The 20099-nt window shown below is 38.0% G+C and overlaps 2 protein-coding genes and 1 long non-coding RNA gene across 5 annotated transcripts in view; 2 read left to right on the forward strand and 1 right to left on the reverse strand.

The window, feature by feature from the left end:
* The window catches only part of LOC146472778 (sodium- and chloride-dependent GABA transporter 1-like), a 37929-nt gene that overhangs the window by 2059 nt on the left and 15771 nt on the right, over positions 1 to 20099 (forward strand). Inside the window, exon 1 of one of the 2 annotated variants that reach the window (XM_085118989.1) lies at positions 16059 to 16443. The exons of the other annotated variant lie outside the window; for it this stretch is intronic. Coding sequence (XP_084975115.1) covers positions 16200 to 16443 — 244 coding nt within the window. The 5' untranslated portion in view covers positions 16059 to 16199. Of the gene's footprint in view, positions 1 to 16058; positions 16444 to 20099 lie in introns of those variants that run through there. 2 annotated transcript variants of the gene reach the window in all.
* On the forward strand, positions 2068 to 5882 carry LOC146472779 (uncharacterized). Its single transcript, XM_085119169.1, has 3 exons — positions 2068 to 2646; positions 3537 to 3566; positions 5815 to 5882. Exons 1-3 carry the CDS (start codon positions 2332 to 2334, stop codon positions 5851 to 5853), a joined length of 384 nt encoding a protein of 127 aa, XP_084975295.1. The 5' UTR covers positions 2068 to 2331; the 3' UTR covers positions 5854 to 5882.
* LOC146472780 (uncharacterized) lies at positions 3670 to 9331 on the reverse strand. 2 transcript variants are annotated; one of them, XR_014866524.1, is made up of 3 exons: positions 8753 to 9329; positions 5745 to 5885; positions 3670 to 4196 (listed from the first exon to the last, which is right to left on the reverse strand). It is a non-coding gene; the product is annotated as an uncharacterized LOC146472780 (long non-coding RNA). The 2 variants fall into 2 exon arrangements; XR_014866525.1 differs by lacking the exon at positions 3670 to 4196 and adding an exon at positions 5152 to 5174 and having other exon boundaries at positions 8753 to 9331.

A 20099-nucleotide genomic window follows, 5' to 3' on the forward strand; every position in this document is an offset into this window, starting at 1 on the left:
CCGTACAATTTTCTTTTGCAGTTTATATATAAACTGCAAAAGAAAATTGTATATATCTTGTCTAAGTGGGACTGGTGGGTGTTAGTCCACACTACATTTCCATAAAATATATAAGGATGTATTAGAGCATAATAGATAGATTTTAGTAGTGGTCTTGTTACAAAATGTCTAGCTTTGCAAAATATTCCTGTAAATTTTGATATTTTGTTCGCAACTGTGTTAATATGTTGCTTCCAAATTAAATGTTCATCAGTTATCACGCCAGGGAATTTAGTGTGCTCAACTTGTGAAATAGTTTGGTCTTTAAATCTTAAGAGTAAGTTTATTTCTTTGCTTCTTAAAAAGTATAAAGTGGGTTTTGGCGAGATTGAGTGACAACTTGTTTAGTGCTAACAAAGTGGATATTAGTTCTAGCTCCCTATTCATTTGGATTATCAAAGTATCTGGGTCTTTGTGTGACATTAACAAATTTGTATCATCAGCAAATAGTATGAATGATACTAGTTCTGAGCTGTTACAAATGTCGTTTATGTATATTAAAAATAGTAGAGGGCCCAATACAGAACTTGGGGAACTCCACAACTTATTTCTGTTTTATCGGATACCTTATTATTGTATCTAACACATTGTCGTTTGGTTATATAATTTTTAAACCAATCCAATACTATTCCCCTAATGCCATAGTATTCAAGCTTTTGAAGTAACAAACTATTATTAACTGTATCAAAAGCTTTTGACAAATCTAGGAATACTCCGATCGAAAATTCTTTGTGATCTAATATGTTCGTTATTCTATTTACAAGATCTATCAGTGCAAAATTTGTTGAATGATCTTTGCGAAATCCGGCTTGATGTTCAGGCTAAGAATACCTATTTTGTTCACAGTAATTAATCAATTTCTTATACATCACTTTTTCTAAAACTTTGTAATTGTTGAATTGTTGATTATCCCGCGCTTTGTATACAGGTACAATAATCGATGTTTTTAAGTCCACAGGTATTTTCCCTGTTATGAAAGTCAGATTTATGGTATATCTCAATGGTACGGTTAACTCTGCTGCTAAATATTTTACCACCCTTGGCATAATATTTTCATGTCCATAACTTTCAATGCATCCGTGATATTTTCTAGTTCTTTTTTAACTTCTAGTTCACATACAGGTGACAACAGCATCAAATCCATAAAATCTCCTATTAAGCAGTGTTCAGATGTTAGATTAGCGTCCACATTTATCTTCTGCCAAGTCCGATCCAGCTTTTTTAAAATAATCATTGAAACTGTTAACAATTTGTTTGTTATCTGTAATTGGCTCGTTGTTTAGTTTAAATTCTGTATGTTCTATTCATAAAAAATCCTTTGGCAACGCCAATTAGCCCTGTTTATTTGCGGGAAATTTTACGTCCCTTAATTGCGTGCAGTCATATTTCACTTACAAGTGTCCGAACCTCGGCCTCGCACAGCTCTGCGCTCACGCTTCCGGAATGGCAGATGATGGGTAGGGTCCCGCTAGCACATCTGATAACGGTGTTTACAACGGTGTCTGGAAGTTTTGAGTGTATTGAGTATCGGAAGTTTTGTTTTGTTATTAGCGTCACTTGACTAATAAATCAGAGCATCATGACAGGACGGAAAAGACGCTTACTGTAAGTACCTCCCGTTGTCTCTCATAAATCCTTAGAAAACTTTTCTAAGGATTTGTGAGAGCTTTTTCTGGAGTATCTGTTTGCGCTCCAGGTTTCGTCACCTATGCTTTCCGCTTCATGTCATCAAGTCGTAATAAACGTGACTCAGTTTTCATATGGAGGAATGTTACGTATCAGTGACAAGTCATCACTTGTCAAACTTTGTAACAAAACATGAATGAAATCAGGAAATCTGAACCACCTCCACTGACTCAGTTTTCATTAGGAGGGATGTTACGTATCAGTGACAAGTCATCACTTGTCAAACTTTCTAACGAAACATGAACGAAATCAAGAAATCCGAACTACCTGCACTGACGTACTAGTCGGCAAAGTAATGAGAAAATAAATCAGAGCTAAAGAATTCTGCGGCATGCTGGCGCTTATGAAAGCGTGATTATCATTGGATCCGATGAGATTGGAACGCGTGGAAAATACAAATTATATTACAACTTTACACTAGGAGGTTTACAATTGCCAATAATTTTGCAGGTAAATTGCACCAAATAAAGCTTATACTTTAACTTTTCATCACCCTTCGTAGATCTAGTTGTACATTGATATTCAAAGCGAACAAAGCTTTTCCTGTTAATTTTTCTCGTTTTATTGTTTTGCGATAAGCCGCTGCCATTCGAATTTGGTATAACGATGTATGGAAACGCGGGCACACGCACTGCCACAGTGGTGGCAATCGCGAGATCGAGAGAAACCGCGCGCTTCCGAAAGAGCCGGATCATGCCACGTAAGTCTCGAGAAAATTCAATCGAGGAAAAACGCAGGATGCGAAACGAAAGAAGCAAAAGAAAATGGTTGTCAAGGACCGCTATGGAAAGAGAGAACAGAGAAATTCGAACACAAAAGGAAAGAGATGCGTATTCTCGTGCCAAAGAATTGGCGCGAATTTACTATGGCAAATGGAAAGCATTAGCCGAACAGAATAAAAGGACCCTGGACCAAAACAAGGTAAGGCTCTCTTGGCGCAAATATAGAAGAAAATAGGCATCGTAGAAGAGCAGTTTGTAAGAGAACGACATGCGTAAACATGATTAGTCTATCGTGTAGTCTACAAAGTTCCCCGGGGGCAGGAGTCAAACAATTTATTGGGGCGGGGGGGGGGGGGGTAGAATACGGAGTGGGGCGGGGGATGCGGCCCAAAAAATTCCACTTCTGACGAAATGGCGAAATCTATTGAATATCAAGGCATAATGCACAACACCCCCTCTATGTTTTATCAAAATTGCCAAATTCTTAATATATTTTCACAAAAGAACAGCTCAGAAACCATTGTGAAGGACCATACAGAGATTATAAACAGCAACGGGCAATTTGCTAATATTTTCATGGCTTCATTTCTTTTAATATGCCAGACAGCTAGGTAATGGCTTTCAATTGAAAAGTCTTTGGACTTTGAGCATGTCCCCTTTCATTAAGCTATGAATGTGAATTGTTGGATTCTTTCTTGCCCTACCCTCTTCAATTGGGCATCTCTCTCAGTAGTGCCCTATGGGGCAACAAAGGGTCTAACAGTTCAGACTACTGGCATCTTTCATAAGACATTCAATTTTACACCATAAAAATATTTTTATTATCACCCATGGGCATCAATAAATACCAGGAAAATGCCAGGGAAATGAAGCCGCATAGACTACATAGAGTCGGTTGGGATACAGGAGAGTCAAGGAGAGACTTGAAGAAGGCACTGATTTGACTCCTTTATTATTTGAAGAGTATAGAGTTCACCAATAACTGTTATGACAAAATCTAGCAAGTGCATCTTTACCAAGCTGATTTGCTTCACTTTCAAGGTGATCTTGATTCTTTGTTTATGACAAATAATGATTTCTTTATTCCAGATTAGACACCAGAATACAAAATCAGGACCATCTAAATTCCCCACTGTCAATTTAATTGATCCATCTGAGCTTCACCCAATCAATGAAAAGGAATTAATACTAGGACAGGGATCATATGGCAGGTGCGTTTTAAAAACATTCATAAGATTAAAGATACAGGTGGTAGAAAAACAATGTCTGATGCAAAACACTAAGGAGATGGTAAAGGAGGTACAAATAATGCAGGCTTTCACGCACAAAAACATTCCTGCAATAATAGGCATCCAGGTTGAAAGGGAGCCTATATCACTAGTCATGGAGTTCAAAGGGGAAAACAATACATCCGTAACAGTTAGTAAACTATTGTATTGTGAGGAAGCCAATGAAATATTACAAAAACTTAAAAGTTCACTAACAAAAAAAGACTGGCTGATCATTTCTCATGATATCACAGATGCTCTTGCGCATATCCACTCCAAAGGCTTTCTTTATTGTGATTTAAAATGAAACAATGTTCTTGTTAGTGATAAACATGGCCACATTATCGACTTTGGAAAAGCCTGTGACAGTGCATTTCCTCCAGCAAAGACGTACACTTTTCACTTTGCTCACATCGCTCCTGAAGTTTTGAAAGGCTCCCATTGTAGCAAAGCCAGTGATGTTTATTCCCTCGGCAAAATCCTGTGTGAAGTAGCAACAAAGCAAGAAAAATTATTCCAATGTTACTCGCCGACGCTCAAAAATGCTTGGATGTTAACCCCACAAGGAGGCCAACAACAACAGGACTAATAGCATCACTGGCCTCCTTAATATGTAGTTGATAGTTAATATTGTTAGAGGAAATATACCCAAATCAAAGTTTCGTTAACCCAGGATTAGCTTAATCGGGCTTTGAACAACTGGACCCTGGATTTCAAAAAAGTTAAAACGAAGAAAAGAGTGTTAAAACATTGAAACCCTCTACAGCCGTTTGTTGTGATGACTTCCAGCCAATAGAGGAGATGAAATATCTTTCTCTTGAATACGACAAAGAATTTAATCTATATGTATGCTTTTGGCAAAACTTTTAACCCTTAATATACTGTCATGGGATAGACCAAAATGTCCATATTATCAACATCTCCAGAGTTTATAGTAATCTTGGACTGCGGTCTGTACTATTCGTCGGTGTTCATAAGGGCAGATCTAACCATATGTAAATGTAGGCAAAAACTGGTATAATTAGTTAAGCCAAAGCCTTCTTGCAGCATAAAGAAAAACGAACACAAAGAAACAATCAAGAATAGAAACTGGGTATATCAGTTCAATTTGTTGCCATTGTGACAACAGCAAACATTCCTGCTCTTAAGATGGCACATCTTTTATTAGCAGGACTGCCAAGATGACACATCTTTTGCCAGTTTCTGTTTGCTATTGTCAAAAGAAATAAATGGAATCTTACAGTCCATTGGCAGAGACAACAACAGTACGAAAGAAAGTAACTTGTCAATTAAACAAGAAGTCTATGGCTTAAAAAGATTTGTTTCAGGACACTCTTTAATCTGAAGGAATCAATTTTTAGCTTTTGTATTTTAAGCAGAGAATCTTCCTCTTTTCCAAAGTTAACAAGATTTATTTGGAACTACTTATACAACCAAAAGCCAAAGCCTTCACGTAGAACTATTGGTTGGAAAAAAAAAAAAAAACAATAGAAACCCAGAACTAGGTAAATTAGTTATAATAAACATTTCGTTGCAATTGTGACAACAGCAAACATTTCTGCTCTTAAGATGGCACATCTTTTATTAGCAGGACTGCCAAGATGACACATCTTTTGCCAGATTCTGTTTGCTATTGTCACAAGAAATAAATGAATGGAATCTGATCAAGTTAACAACCACAGAAAAAAAGTAACTTGTGAATAAACCGAGAAGGCTATGGCTTTTAAACCTTTGTATAAAGACACTGTCTTGAAACTAGGAGTCAACTTTTAACTTTTCCAGCCTTTTGCATTTCACACTGAAGAGACTTAAAACTTTTTCCCTTCTTAATGTTTTCAAAGTAGTAAGCTTTATGTATCAATATAAGCTTAATTTTGTGGCAATATCCTACATCCAGTACCATATTCCTACTATCAATTTGGAAATTACCCCTTGACAGGTGGCATACCTACACTTCATGACTGATTATAAAGTCTCGTGCCACTTTCTTGACAAATAATATTGGAAGTATTAACTAATTGTGACTTACTCATATGTCTTCTCATTCTTGGTGCAAGCAACATGTATTTGCTTCAATTTCTGATTATTTGATTTGATTCTCATCTGTATTCAATAGTTCATGTGTGACACTCAGTTGAAAGCTGGTCTGCTGGTCAGCTGGTGCAGGTAACTGTGCCAAAGTAAATAAATGAAGTTAAACTTGGTGGGTTTTCCTAGGAACCCATCTATTTTGGTGTGTTGTTTACTGAGTCTTTAGTATTATAACTCACTCAGTTATGTACACCTTTTTTATTCCAGTGCTGTACATATAAACAATTAAGCTCAAGAAAATGTTTGGATATCAAAGCCAAGAAAAAAAAAAGCTCTTAAAAAAACAGGCATTTGATATCAAGACCAACTTGTTTAATATTTTGCCGACCTTTCTAAATTTTAGGGAATAATTAGCTTGAGAGTCAGGCAATAGCAATAGGACTACTGGGCCGGGTTGTTCGAAAGCCGATTAACGCTAATCCCCGATTAAAAGTTAACCAAGGTTTGCAACTCGCTCATTAAAGGCTCATTTTAATTTAATGGTAAAGAAAAGTCTAAGGCAAAACTGAGGACAAAAATCTTTGGGACGAATCCTTACGGATTAGTAAATATACCCAAATCAAAGTTTCGTTAACCCAGGATTAGCTTAATCGGGCTTTGAACAACTGGACCCTGGATTTCAAAAAAGTTAAAACAAAGAAAAGAGAGTTAAAACATTGAAACCCTCCACAGCCGTTTGTTGTGATGACTTCCAAAATAATGCCGGGCATATTAAGTACCTCATGCCATTGAATAGAGGAGATGAAATTTCTTTCTCTTGAATACAACAAAGAATTTAATCTACACATGTATGTATGCTTTTGTTGAAACTTTTAACCCTTAATATACTGTCATGGGATAGACCAAAATGTCCATATTATCAACATCTCCAGAGTTTATAGTAATCTTGGACTGCGGTCTGTATTATTCGTCGGTGTTCATAAGGGCAGATCTAACCATATGTAAATGTAGGCAAAAACTGGTATAATTAGTTAAGCCAAAGCCTTCTTGCAGCATAAAGAAAAACGAACACAAAGAAACAATCAAGAATAGAAACTGGGTATATCAGTTCAATTTGTTGCCGTTGTGACAATAGCAAACATTCCTGCTCTTAAGATGGCACATCTTTTATTAGCAGGACTGCCAAGATGACACATCTTTTGCCAGTTTCTGTTTGCTATTGTCAAAAGAAAATTAATAAATGGAATCTTACAGTCTATTGGCAGAGACAACAACGGTACGAAAAAAGGTAACTTGTAATTAGCCTTAGCCTTTTTCATTTCAAACTGAAGAGACTTAAAACTTTTTCCCTTCTTAATGTTTTCAAAGTAGTAAGCTTTATGTATCAATATAAGCTTAATTGTGTGGCAATATCCTACATCCAGTACTATATTCCTACTATCAATTTGGAAATTACCCCTTGACAGGTGGCATGCCTCATACTCATACAGTTCAATGTAACCTTGAAATACTAATCAAGCTACCAGCTTCACCGTGCACATAACTTATTGTTCAAAATTTTCAATCGGAACTGGTGGGTGTCACACCTGAGACAGGTTCGATGTAACCTTGAAATACTAATCATGATACCAGCTTGCACATAACTTATTTTTCAATCGGAACTGGTGGGTGACACACCTGAGACAGTTGCGATGTAACCTTGAAATACTAATCATGCTACCAGTTTGTGCATAACTTATTTTTCAATCGGAACTGGTGGGTGACGCACCTGAGACAGTTCCGATGTGACCTTGAAATACTAACCATGCTACCAGCTTGTGCATAACTTATTTTTCCATCTCAACTGGCAGGTGACACAAACTGTACATGATAATGTTTGCCATCAATGACAATCCCGTACACCTTAAGTAACTTTTTTTGATGATTAATGTCTTTCAGTAGAATCTTGAGATTTTCCCTTCATGAAAAATAATTTATTATGATACTTATTCCTCGATCATTACCAAAATAATAAACAACAACAAAAAACAAATTAAGTAAGAAATGTTTGGTTTCTCAACAGAGTTGCTAGAGCCCTTGCTCTGGCATGCTCTTTATGGTGGCCAAATTACCTCAGTTATCAACTCTGTTGATAAAACCAAACATTATTTGTTTCTACAACCCATAGACGCATACGTAGTACAACAGTTTCTTTAGAAACCAACCCCTCATTATTTCCACCATTATTTTATTTTATTAAAACAACTAACAAAGGAAAGCCTTGCAAATTTGGTTTCAAAAAGACAAGTACAATTGTTTCCCTTTATTTTGTTGGGATAATTTCATGAAAAGTTCACTGTAAAAGGCTGCTCAATTTGTTTTTCCAAAGCCCGCTGAAGTTATATTAACTGCAGCCTAAGTGCAACTAACTACATGTAGCACTTGTTGAGTTTGCTGCCTTAAAATAATAATAAAAAACAGAAACACTCCTCAAAGAAAATAAAACAAGGTTACCTGTAAGGGGACAACATACAGATTTATACAATGAACTGTATAAAACTTGCGTTTTGTTTGGTATAGCGGAGTTTGTGATTACAGTATAGACACACAAATGAACTCATCAAGTGGTGTGATTAGCGCTTCTGACTGGTCAACAAAGGTTTGCAAACTATTTTTGTGAGTAGCGGACAAAAAATTTTCACAAGAAACGAAAACTGTCCAATGAAAAATTTAACAAAGACCATTGAGAGAGACCTCAACCAGTTTAAAAAAGCTAGAACTTTGTTGTGCCATCAAAAGGAAAGAAATATTTGCCCAAATTTGTCGGCGATAGTAATCCCTCACAAATCGCAGTGAAGTGACTGACATGTGGTAAAATTTTGGGGTCAGCATTTCCTTCTGAAATAAAGGCTACTGTAGTTTTGAAAATATTGTTAGTGAAATTATTTTGGATTATACTTAGTTGGAGGATCACTATTGTATGTGTGTAGTAGTCTGAAAGTTTGCTGCAAGCAGTTTTTGACTCACCTCTGTCAATGTGATGCTCGCTCACGAAATGTGTTGAAATGTCAAATAGATTCCATTAAATTCGATCAACGATAAAACCAGGTAAGAGAGCAATAGTCCATCATAACTACAAAAAAATAGGGAAGTAGAATTATGAGTATCTTAAAAAACATTGCTTCGTGATCGTCCAAAATCAAACATTTTGGTAGCATCGAGCCATCTCCTTGGTAACCGCGCCAAAATTAAAGCATCAATGAGGCCAGGCTACTAGTCTGAACACGCAACGAATTATAGTTTTGTACAAATAGATGGAAAACTTACCTCCGTTTTTCCAATTGTTGTTGGTCACCGCTTGCCATGTATGGCCAGAAATTATTGCGTGCGTTTCAAAAAACAAAAGTACCCAATCTGGCTTAGCGTTTCCTCTCCAGCGAGATCCTTCATGACTCTCTTGAGCCGATGCCACATCCTCGATCACATCGTTTATGACACCTGTAGCGTCTTGGTAACCAAACGCCCACAAAAATGATAGAACGGTGGACAAATTTTCCCTCTTTTCTTCACATAAGGCATTGACTCGGCTGATCAGCTGCTGTCCCCTTTTTGTTATCAACAGCTTCTTCCCGGGTGCGTGCCGCCCCAAAGAGTACGTTTTTTTAGCGGTCAGTGTAAAATGCAGACTGCAGACTGGGGGTAAAATGCAGACTAGGGGTAAAATGCAGACTAAATTATAAAGACTATCTTTTTAAAGTTACAACACTCGAAGTGATTTTGGTCTGTATAGAAAGTTAATAAGTAAGTGTAGAATTCCAAATAAGATACATGTAGCGTTGTTAGCGAAAAAGGAATTTAAGGCTTGCGAAAAAAACTTAGGATTTCATTGCGTGACTTTTGGGGACGGCGCCCTACTCCTTCCAATACTTTCAAAAATTATTTCTCCATGAATTCGCTTCGAAATAAAGAGAAAAACCGCTCAACAAGATATTTAAATGTTTTAGTTTTGAAAAAAAAAATGCATTTGACGATGTGCTTTCGAAATATATCGGTGAATTTTAAAGGCCCATGTTCACCCAAGAGACATTGCGCGCCGAGCTGAATTTCGCACAGTCGAAAATTCAGAAAATTACCAGCGAGCGCTAAATAGCGAAAGTAATCCACATTCATCGAGCTCATTTCCTGGAATATCACTATTTTTCGTGTCACTAAGCTTTGTATAATATCCTCTCGCTTTATTTATGTGGATATTTTCAAGAACAGTCTTCGTGTGGAAAGGAAAATTGGAAAATCGTCGGTCGCTTCTAAGTAACATCTCGCCATTGACAATGTAGTTGCACAGTTGTTATTCCGAAGGAATGTATTCGTCTCGCTTTTATTCTGAAACAAAGAAGCGGGAGGATTTGTTGTCTCGATGCATGCATCTGTTGTAACGATGTTCCTGATTTCTACGGATGTCTGACCTTAACACGTAAGTTTTTTAGCTCCATTCGATTTTATTCTCCCGATTCATGTAAACAGCGTTGCGAAGAGACGTAATAAACTGTATGGTTTTCTAGGTGGCGTTCCTTCGTTTTTTCTTATTGGCACAGGCAAATAAATTAAAATACTCATTTGCTTAGTAAGCTGCAGATTCATTCGTAGCATCGTTGCTTCATCATCAAAGGTAGAAATAATTTCATGATAGTAACATAGACCGGATCGGCGCAGCTCGCTATAATTTTGAAAGCGATATTAACTGAGCTAACGAGTCCAGCACTGTTAATTTCATTTCATGTCAGCTTTTATAATAATCGAAAGGACACTTTAAGATTACTGTCTAACTTATACAACAATAGAATGAAAATCTTCGCACAAAATTATTTAATGTTGAGGGCTGCCGGCTTTAACTGTTCGACTGTTTCGCCGCGTCGCTCAAAGGAATAAATGCAGAAAAACGAACCACACCTCGAATTTCGTTCGCCGAGAATTTTACAAAAAGGAGTACAAAGAACTCGAGCGCTTTGGAGAGTACATATTTGTTATAGGTATAGAGATTAAAATAAATCGGAGCGACTGAAACGAAATCAACCAGTCCGATTTGCGTGGTCTGATTTATTTTGAATGCGCCAGGACTTTCATCCCAGCGGGAATATTCTGGTAAACCAATCAGATCGCAAGACTAAACAATAGAAGCGCTTTTAAACAATAACAAACGGCCGCAAAGCCGAATGGGTGAAACTGGGCCTTTAAAGTGCGCGAATATTTGGAAGCATTTTACTACCGTCCGCCGTGTATTAATTACGTTGTAAACAAACCGAGTACAGAAAACTCAAAAATTCGTATCTCGGTAAATATATGTCCTATCGAGCTCATTTTTGTCTCTATAGAAAGCTGAGTAAATGTAGAATTCAAATATGAAAAGATTTCTGTTGCGCAGATAACGAGAAAGGAATTTAGCGCTTGCGAAAAAATCGTAGAAAATGAAAACAGTTCTCACGGTTTAAAATGAATGAATACTTTCCGGGATACAACCTGCCCAACCGAACAAAATTTAATTTAATTTAGTCTGCATTTTACCCCTGGTCTGCAGTGTTCAGTCTGCACTTTACCCCTAGTCTGCATTTTACCCCCAGTCTGCAGTCTGCATTTTACACTGACCGGTTTTTTTAGTCGTTTTGGTGTGAAAACGGGTATAGATTTTGACCCCTAGGGTCTTAAATCTGGTATGGTTTTCAAGGGAACCGCGACGGCGTATAAACGTATTTGTCTTTTCAACTTCAAATGAACAGTAGAAAGAGAAGTATACAAAATATATCATTCGAGCTGAATTTTCGGGTGAATTTTACCAATTCTTGACTTTGGCGTTGAGACGAAGCGTAATTATGCTACAACAAAGGTCTGAAAACGGGTATGGATTTTAGAGTCCAGGGACCCATTTCTCGAAAGTCCCGGTAACTTACCGGGCCCGATAAGTATATTTGTAAACGATTTTTTGCCGATTACACAGTGATTAGAGACATGGTACTCGGGCAGTGATTTCATAGAATTATAAGATTTTAAAATTTGGTATTCAAAGCTAACAAAAATTGACTTTATGAAGAAACATTATCACCAAAGACACTTACCGGGCCCGGTAAGCTACAGGAATTTCGAGAAACGGGCCCCTGGTCTGAAAAAGGGTGTCGGAAATAGCATGTTTTGGTCTGAAATAGGGTTAGGATTTGGAGAACCCCACGGCACACCCCCACCGAAAATTCCGAGGAGTACCCCCTCCCCCCCGGGTCACAAATCTCGCTCATGTTTGGGGAGGAATTTTACTTTACGTTTACACAAATTTGCTTTGGGGTCATCGGCAGCGGGTTTTCTGCAGCTTCTCCTCTTACTAGCGGTGTTGGTGGAGCAGGCATAGTTAGCTTTCAAGCTACGGCCGGCGTTGATCTTTACTTGATGGCCGTCGTTGGTGGAAACTTGTACAACGTGTAATCGTTTCATGTTCAACAGACAAAGCACTAAATTCAAGGCCATTTACAAATTCTTTTAAAGGACTAAAACGAAGATCCTTTTAAAACGAAATCTTCTGAGTTTGTTGCCGAAACAAAACAGCGAGAAGACCAAACGATAAAGGTCCGACAACTTCAAAATCTGACACAGCTTTGCCGTCGAACATGGCTTCGTCGGCTAGTCGAAAGGTAGCTCTTTTCACCATTTTAAAACCTTCAGGGAAAATTTGAACTACGGAGCTTTTTCGGAAAGCTTGCAGCTCATCACTGATAACACGAGAAAAGGACGAGAAGCCCTTTCTCGGTGCCCGGCATCCTGTTTAAAACCGATAAAAACAACAGGTAAACGGATTGGAGTCTTTTATTCAGATCAAAGAATCATGTTACGACATTTACCACTCGATAATAACTCGATCTCAAAAGTTTGACAGGCTACAGCGTCATTTTACAACGTTTACCAGGACTGTGTTAGGAGCGATGATAAGTTGATCTCCTAAACTTTGACACATTTTCACACTTACCTAACACATCTAAAAAATAAACCAGCGTGAAATGATACTTACAGTAAAAGACATATCCGTCCTCTCATGTTTTACAACCAAAATACAGACGGCAGACTGATCCTAACGGAGGAGATGGCGAAGTTGATACAAAAAATCAACAAAGGCTGGAATAAAAAATATATATTTCAGTCAGATTCTAGCCTTTGTTGTTTATTTCTATCAACTTCGCCACCTCCGCCGTTAGGGTCAATCTGCCGTATTTTGTATTTGAAAATAATTTGCTGATCCAGGTCTACAAGAAATCCGGCACCACTCATCGGTTTGTCGCTGTTGTCTTACAGATTTTAATTGTATTTTTACAAGCCGGCTGTTTACAACTCGAACAGAATGCACGATTTTAAAATATCTGGTGTCTGTCTAAATCCACTTGAGATGGACCAATCATTGCGTTACAAACGAGACGTGTTTCGATAACAACATTTTAGGCGCCAAAAAGATCTGGTTGCATCACAAAGTTCACCTCGAATTTTATTTCGTCCGCCGCGAATGTTGCTATCATTAAGCGTACATAAGATGAATTTGAGACTCAAATAACAGTTAATAAATCGAGTTTATCAAAATGTGGAATGTCCGTGATATTTAGGGAGTCTGCGATATTATCCTTCGCCCAACGTCTTCATCTAAAGGATCATCCATTTAAATGCAAATGTTATGAAGAATGCAGCAAGTAATAACAGTTTTTAGCGTACGGTCGGTTGACTCAGTATAGTCATTTCAGTAAGTAGCGCCAACGGCAGTTTTTAATTTATCGAACGCAGCCTTTGTGGCGACAGGCGTGGTATCCAGCGCAGGGTTCCTGACCTCAGAGGCAACCCAACTATACAGTTTTATAGGTTTGCCGTCCCCTGCGGCAGCCAACTCACTGCCAGCTGGAATACTGAGACATTTTTAAATGGATTTAAAAGTCCCATTGAAACATCAGAACTGAGAGGATTAATACCTGCCTGGGTAATGTAACGTTTCGAATAGGCAAGTGTTGTAAACTCCCCAGTTTGCATCACGTGTTCAGATTTTATGACCATATTTGGAAAGGGATTTTTCAGGTTTTAGAACACACGTGCTCGCTCCAAAGCACTTGGTTTTGGATCTTCTACCGTAGCACTGCGTTTTTATCGCGTTGGTTGGTTGGCATGAAGACGGAATAAACAAGTTAAACAGTTAACTGGAAAACGGTAAACTTCTTTTGTGTGGCAGGGAAATTTCTGCCTTATTTTAACACATTCCCCACATTAAGAACAGTTTGCATACATAAATTTTATGCTCACGGGTTTTGAAAGCCAGCATGCGCAATTAATAAACACAACCGACATGTATTAACCCGAAGTCCATCTTGTGACGACATCATGCTGAGTGTTTTGTTCTCCATTTGACAACAAGTGAAAACATCAAGCACACTCTGGTTTTTTTTTTTTTTTTTTTTTCTTTTTTTTTTTTCATAAGAACGTCTAATTTTGTAGCTGAGGCTGAACGTTCTTGTGTTTTTTTTTTTTTATTTGAGGCTGAAAACGTTCTTAAGATGTTCTTAAATTACATGGTATACACTACATATATTTCAGGACCAGGGAACCTATCAAAGTGCATTTATACCTGCTGAGATATGGTATCAGGAACTGCTGATTATAACAAACCGAGATGTGTGTCACCATTGTTAACGTTATACAAAACATGCTCTTAAGTATTTTGGTTAATTTACATTTGTTACCTTGATTTTATATACAGATTAGCAAAATAAAAAAAAAATACTTAATCGACTCTCAGCCTGAGGAATGTTCTTATACGTTCTTAAAATTTTGGTTAATCTCAGCCTCGACGTTCTTATAAAAAACGTTCTTATGAAATAAACAGAGTGTGAAACAACAAATCGCATTGGAGGCTAAATTAAGCAAGGAAGGGAATCAAAGAAAAAAGTTTGGGGGTTTACTAAATGTCTGTAGTGACATCAGATTGATATTAAACCGCTCCCGCTCACCATTTTGAAGCTGCTGACCTAAGTTTAGCGCAAATGCAGACGTATTTCCGGCTGTCGCTTCTTTCGGCGAAGAGATGCGACAGCCGGAAATAAGTCTGCCGGCGCATGCTAAGTTTAAACCATGGACGCAAGTCGCGATTGCTAAGACATGCGCACAACCTATAAGCGTCTCACAGGTGAGTGTGAATGTGTTTTACTGGAAAATACACCACTCGTAAAATTCATACGAAACTAAATCCAGGACGCGAGTGGCGCGTTTGCCATACCTCACTGCCTCACTGGTGCGAATATTGATAACTTCGTTTCCCGCTTTTTCACGGTTGATTGTGCAAACAGTCAGTGAAAGATGGCGAGCCATAGATTTGTGTATATAACTAAAAGAAAATTACATGGTGACTTGACGATATGGATTATATTTTCTCGTGTTAAAATCAATATTTTACTCACTCGATGCCGGTTTGTTCGCCCCGTGTAATATCCTCTGAATATTAAATGCCCCTGCAGGTTGACCATCCTTCAACATTTCATTTTGTTTTTCCTGATAGCAAGATTATGGTCTAAGATTTTCTCATTCGAAATATTCGGGAGAAGATGCCGATCACAGTAAATAGGGCCCTAAGCCTTTTCGAGATTTCATCACGCACTCCTTTAAATATTGTCCTTATTACATTTTACATAATTACTTTCGTGTTATTGATGTATAATATGTCTCGCTTATCTTCTTCTTTGGAGATAAAATTAAATATAATCAAAAATATAAAATTTATTGCACTGACAGTTGTGAGAGTATACTCAATGTATGCAGGCAAATGCTTTTGAACTTTGTTCTTTTAACGACTTTCTTCCAAAGGATTCAGGGAATAATCAGTTTGCCAGCGGGGTTCATTAATACGCTCGTCAAAACCATGTTTAAAAAAAACTCATATATACAAAAAGGTTTGATAATTTTGATATCAGTCAGTCTGGCAAGAAAGGGCACTCTTAGTGGGAACTGATAAGGGGTATGTGGAACTCTGTGATATCAAAATATTTTTTCGCACAAATCTGACGTCCGATAATACTGTCACATGCTGTCAGTGTTGCGGTTAGTTGACTTAATACTTAATACGTTTCTTTCACGAAAGCTTACAAAGCGCTTGCTCTGTGAAAGCGTGCTTACAAGGGCTTAATACAAGGGCATAAGGGCATTTTTAGTCGCCAATCGCGACGCCGGGACGCTTTGTTTTGCCTCGATGCCAGCAGGCGGCAAGGAAGCCAATATTACGCGCCCGCGAATTTCGCAATGATATGATTGGAAATTTGTTTAACAATCACTAAACAATGCATTCTTTGTTGGCCGCAAAAAAAAAGCATTACTATGCAACTTCAGAACAAGAGTCATCTCATAATCAGTGATCCGCAATATCAGGCACGCTGTACGAGGTAGCATACAGCAAAGCTTCACGACAGCAAAGATTATCATGGCTACTCGAGGCGTGCAACAAGATCTGTACCCTGTCGGCTACGACAGTAGAGCCGGCCTTGCTGATTCTGAAATTAGAGAGAGCAAAGCCAGCGTCGGGCCTCCGAGCCAACCCACAGTTGAAGTAGGACAGCGTGAACAATGGGGACGCAAACTGGACTTTTTGCTTTCGTGTATTGGTTACGCCGTCGGCTTGGGCAATGTCTGGCGATTTCCATATCTTTGCTACAACAACGGTGGAGGTAAATTAGATTTCGATCTTGAAAGATGATCACGTTTTGATTACGTTATGATTTAAGTCTATTTGAGAAACGGCGGTGTGCCCATTCATGCATAAACTATAGGCATTTCGCAGCTATTTGATAAAATTTGGAAACTATATTAATCTCGACTGGGCAGTCGAAAACGACGTTCAGGGCCTAAAAACGCGAATACGATCTTAATTTTGTGTGTCCGGGAAACCAAGTAATAAATTTTATTTTAGCGCGGGAAAATAGCGTGACTCGTGAAAGGCGACCAATTATTTAATCAATTTATGGCATGTCCTGCGCCCGCCTGGCGAGGCAGTAAGTTATACTTCGCCAGCCAAGCGAGGTCTGATTGATATTCACTACACCATAAGGTTCTGCTGTTCAGTTTAGAAACCAAACATCTACCTTAAATATTTTATTTCCAAAGAAGGATTAGGCCTATGATGAGCAACACAAAAGAAAAATTTCGGTGCTAATTTGCATGTTAATTCCCGAGTTGTAAATCAAATGAACATACGCTGGACTTTTTCAAGAGAAATTTTACTGCAGATCATTCACAAAATGTAGCAACCAAGGATGGCAGAAAATTGACTCAATACGGTTTGATTTGAGCTGTAATTTGACACTCGTCTCCCGTTAATTTGCTCTTGGATACAAAGTACAATCAAAATGGCGTCGAACTTTAGTTTTGCTCTTAACATCGATCAAAGGGTCTCAGTTCCTGTTCACGTGCACTTTGAAATGATTTAGACATGTCTGTTGTTTCTCCCACTTATCTTGTTGACCTCATTCTTCACCCTAGACGCGATCCATTAAGAAACCTGAAATATTCCAAGCATATTAATTACGTGGGATGCCTGTGCAGCCCACGTTATAAAATGGGGGCCGTTTGTATCCACAAATGCGCATCTTTCAATTATTAACTCGTTTTAGATGTATCAAATTCAGTTTTCTCCTAGAGGGGATCTTTTTGTCTCCTATTGTCCTTATTGTCTTTAACAAAAACGGTCCAATGAGAATGCAATATCTTAGTGTAGGTCAGGAGGGATCGGAGGGGAGTTAATTACTATTGTGATTATTCAGGTCCTAGTGGTCTCTCGGTGGAACTGAAAAGGCTTGACTTTAGTGGCGTGGCCATATTGTTTTAAGGTTTTAGATTCCAATGTGCCGTTTTCAAAAAGAAAATTAACCCTTTTGAAGCGGTAAATCGAAAGAAAACTTCTAAGAAGCACTCGACAGTAAAAACGGTGGAAATCGGAGAGTTCAAGGCGAAGGAATTATGCTTCTGTTTGACAGTTGTAGAACCATCCAGAATATGCGGGGGAAAGGTCATTTTGAAAGCTAAAACACAGATCGCATCACTTTGTCGAATTGATGCTTAAACGCAACTGGAAATCTACTTTACAAAAAGATTAAAGGCTTGATTGTCCATTTGTACTAAAAGTTTTCATTTAGGAAAGCTTTTTGCCTGTTTTCTTTCTGTTTTTTTTTTTTTTTTTTGATGTAACGAAAACAATTTGTAATCTTACATTGTAATCTTACACTTTTATTTACATAACCAGAGTAGAAAACGTGAGTCACGCCCCGTTATTGTAATAGAATCTCCGGTACAACGAAAGACTTTTGTATGGGAAGCAAAAATATGATGAAAGTTGTCAAGTTTTCATGTATGCAAAAAGTTATGATTAGCAGTGAACTTTTCAGATAAAAAGAGTGCTCCTTTCAGCTGAAGACATTTTCTGGCGGGAGCTATTTTTAGGCGGCAAAATTTCAAGTAGCGCAACTCAATATCACGCAATCTTTCTGACTAAAACTGTTCAGTTAGTTCAATCGCGAAGGGAGGGAAGGTTAAAAAATCGGTGAGGCCTACAATAAATGCGGCCACTAGTGCTAAACATAGTCAACGCATCCCACGTAAACGCTCTGAAAAGCGTCTTGTTAAACTTAATACAAAATTGAACGCGGCAAGCAAGCTGTCTGTTGTGGCGTAAGACAGAAGCTTGCAAATCGATGACAAAAGGAAAAGGCTACCCCTATTGGTTAAGTGTGAAAGAAATCTCACATTTTAAAATGTTTTCCCGCAATTTAAATGCGGAAGAGATGTCATTAACATTGTCATTTCTTAACTGCATAACTAAAGAGTTTGTCTTTTGTTTTTATTTAAATTTGAACCCTGCAAACTTTTCTTGTCGCTTAAAATACGTGAAGGCAAAGAATGTTTGAGATGAGATACACGTATTCACATTCAGTATTGCTCAGCGAATGAAGGGTCGGAGGAAAGGAGAAAGAAAATCCTTTTATTATATAGACAGGAGTGTTTTACTGGAAAATACACCACTCGTAAAATTCATACGAAACTACATCCGGGACCTGGGTGGCGTATTTTCCATATCTGTTACTTGTGCAGGCCCGTAGCGGGGGGAGGGGCAGTAGGGCTCAAAATTTTTGATTTTTGGAAGTACAAAAGCAATGTGCCCAAAAATATATATTAAGTAAAACAAATTAATGTTGAATTCTGACGCTGCAAGTTCCTTATCACAACCTTTAATAGTCTGTTTAATACCTGTCAGTTTCCTCCGCTAACAGGAACTCCTATCTTGTGAATCGGAAATAAGAATCAAAATGGATTGAAATGAACCAATCTGAAGCCGTGAAAGCTGTCGAAATAAACTACTTGTTTTCCAAGCCATCCGCTCATTTTAAGCAATACAAATGTCCTTAGTTTACAACAATTTAGTGTTCCCGCGTTGTCACACAAAAAAAGCCTCACAAATATGTCCTCAAGACCAGAGGAAAAAAAATTCTCCTGCAGTCGGATTCTTACTGCCCGATTCCAAATTTAAAAAGAGAAAGGAAAATTTGTTGTCGTTTGTCTACGTCCTCCTTCAAACGAGAAATTAGGAAACTTCACGTAGTAGTCCATGTTAAAGAAAAGGCAAAAACGTGTACCTAAAAGTGTGATCCAGGTGCAAAGTTATTGTTTTACTTACTAAATCTACCGAGTTATTTTGAAGTTCTCATTGAATCTTAAACTCCCAAATCAGTCTGTTTTTGAGTGACGGGGGGGGGGGGGGGGTAGTTTTGTTTCACCATTTTGCTAAGCCCCCTCAGTTGTTTTAGCCTTGCTACGGGCCTGTGGTGAGGATATTGATGACGTCTTTTCCCGCTTTTCACGGTTGTTTCTGCAAACAGTCGGCTAAAAAATGGAGAGCGATAGATTTGTAATAAAAATAAAATTACATGGTGGCCTGAAGATATGGATTTTATTTTCGAGTGAAAAAACAATATTTTACGAACGAGCGTAGCAAAACATAAAATAGCTGGATTGATTTAATTGCATCAGATTAGTATTCAATGTGGCAGTTTTTACAAATAACATTACTCCGTACATTGTAAAAGAAGTTGTTAGCTAAATTGGCCAGTGATTAAAATGATCACTCTGATTGGTAGGTGTTAATAAAGGAGAATTTTTATTGGTTGGCTGGTTGGAAAATGTGAACCTGAAAAACAAGAATACAACCAGTATTTCCGAATACAGACCTTGTCCCTTGCCACTTATTTACTATACTTCTGCCGTGTTCTGATTGGCTACATAAACACGATAGTTATATTTGCTATGACTGCGGTACATGTAGGCCCCAGATACA

Source organism: Pavona decussata, unplaced genomic scaffold (genome assembly GCF_977016875.1).
Source record: "Pavona decussata unplaced genomic scaffold, jaPavDecu1.1 SCAFFOLD_96, whole genome shotgun sequence".
Lineage (NCBI taxonomy): Eukaryota > Metazoa > Cnidaria > Anthozoa > Scleractinia > Agariciidae > Pavona > Pavona decussata.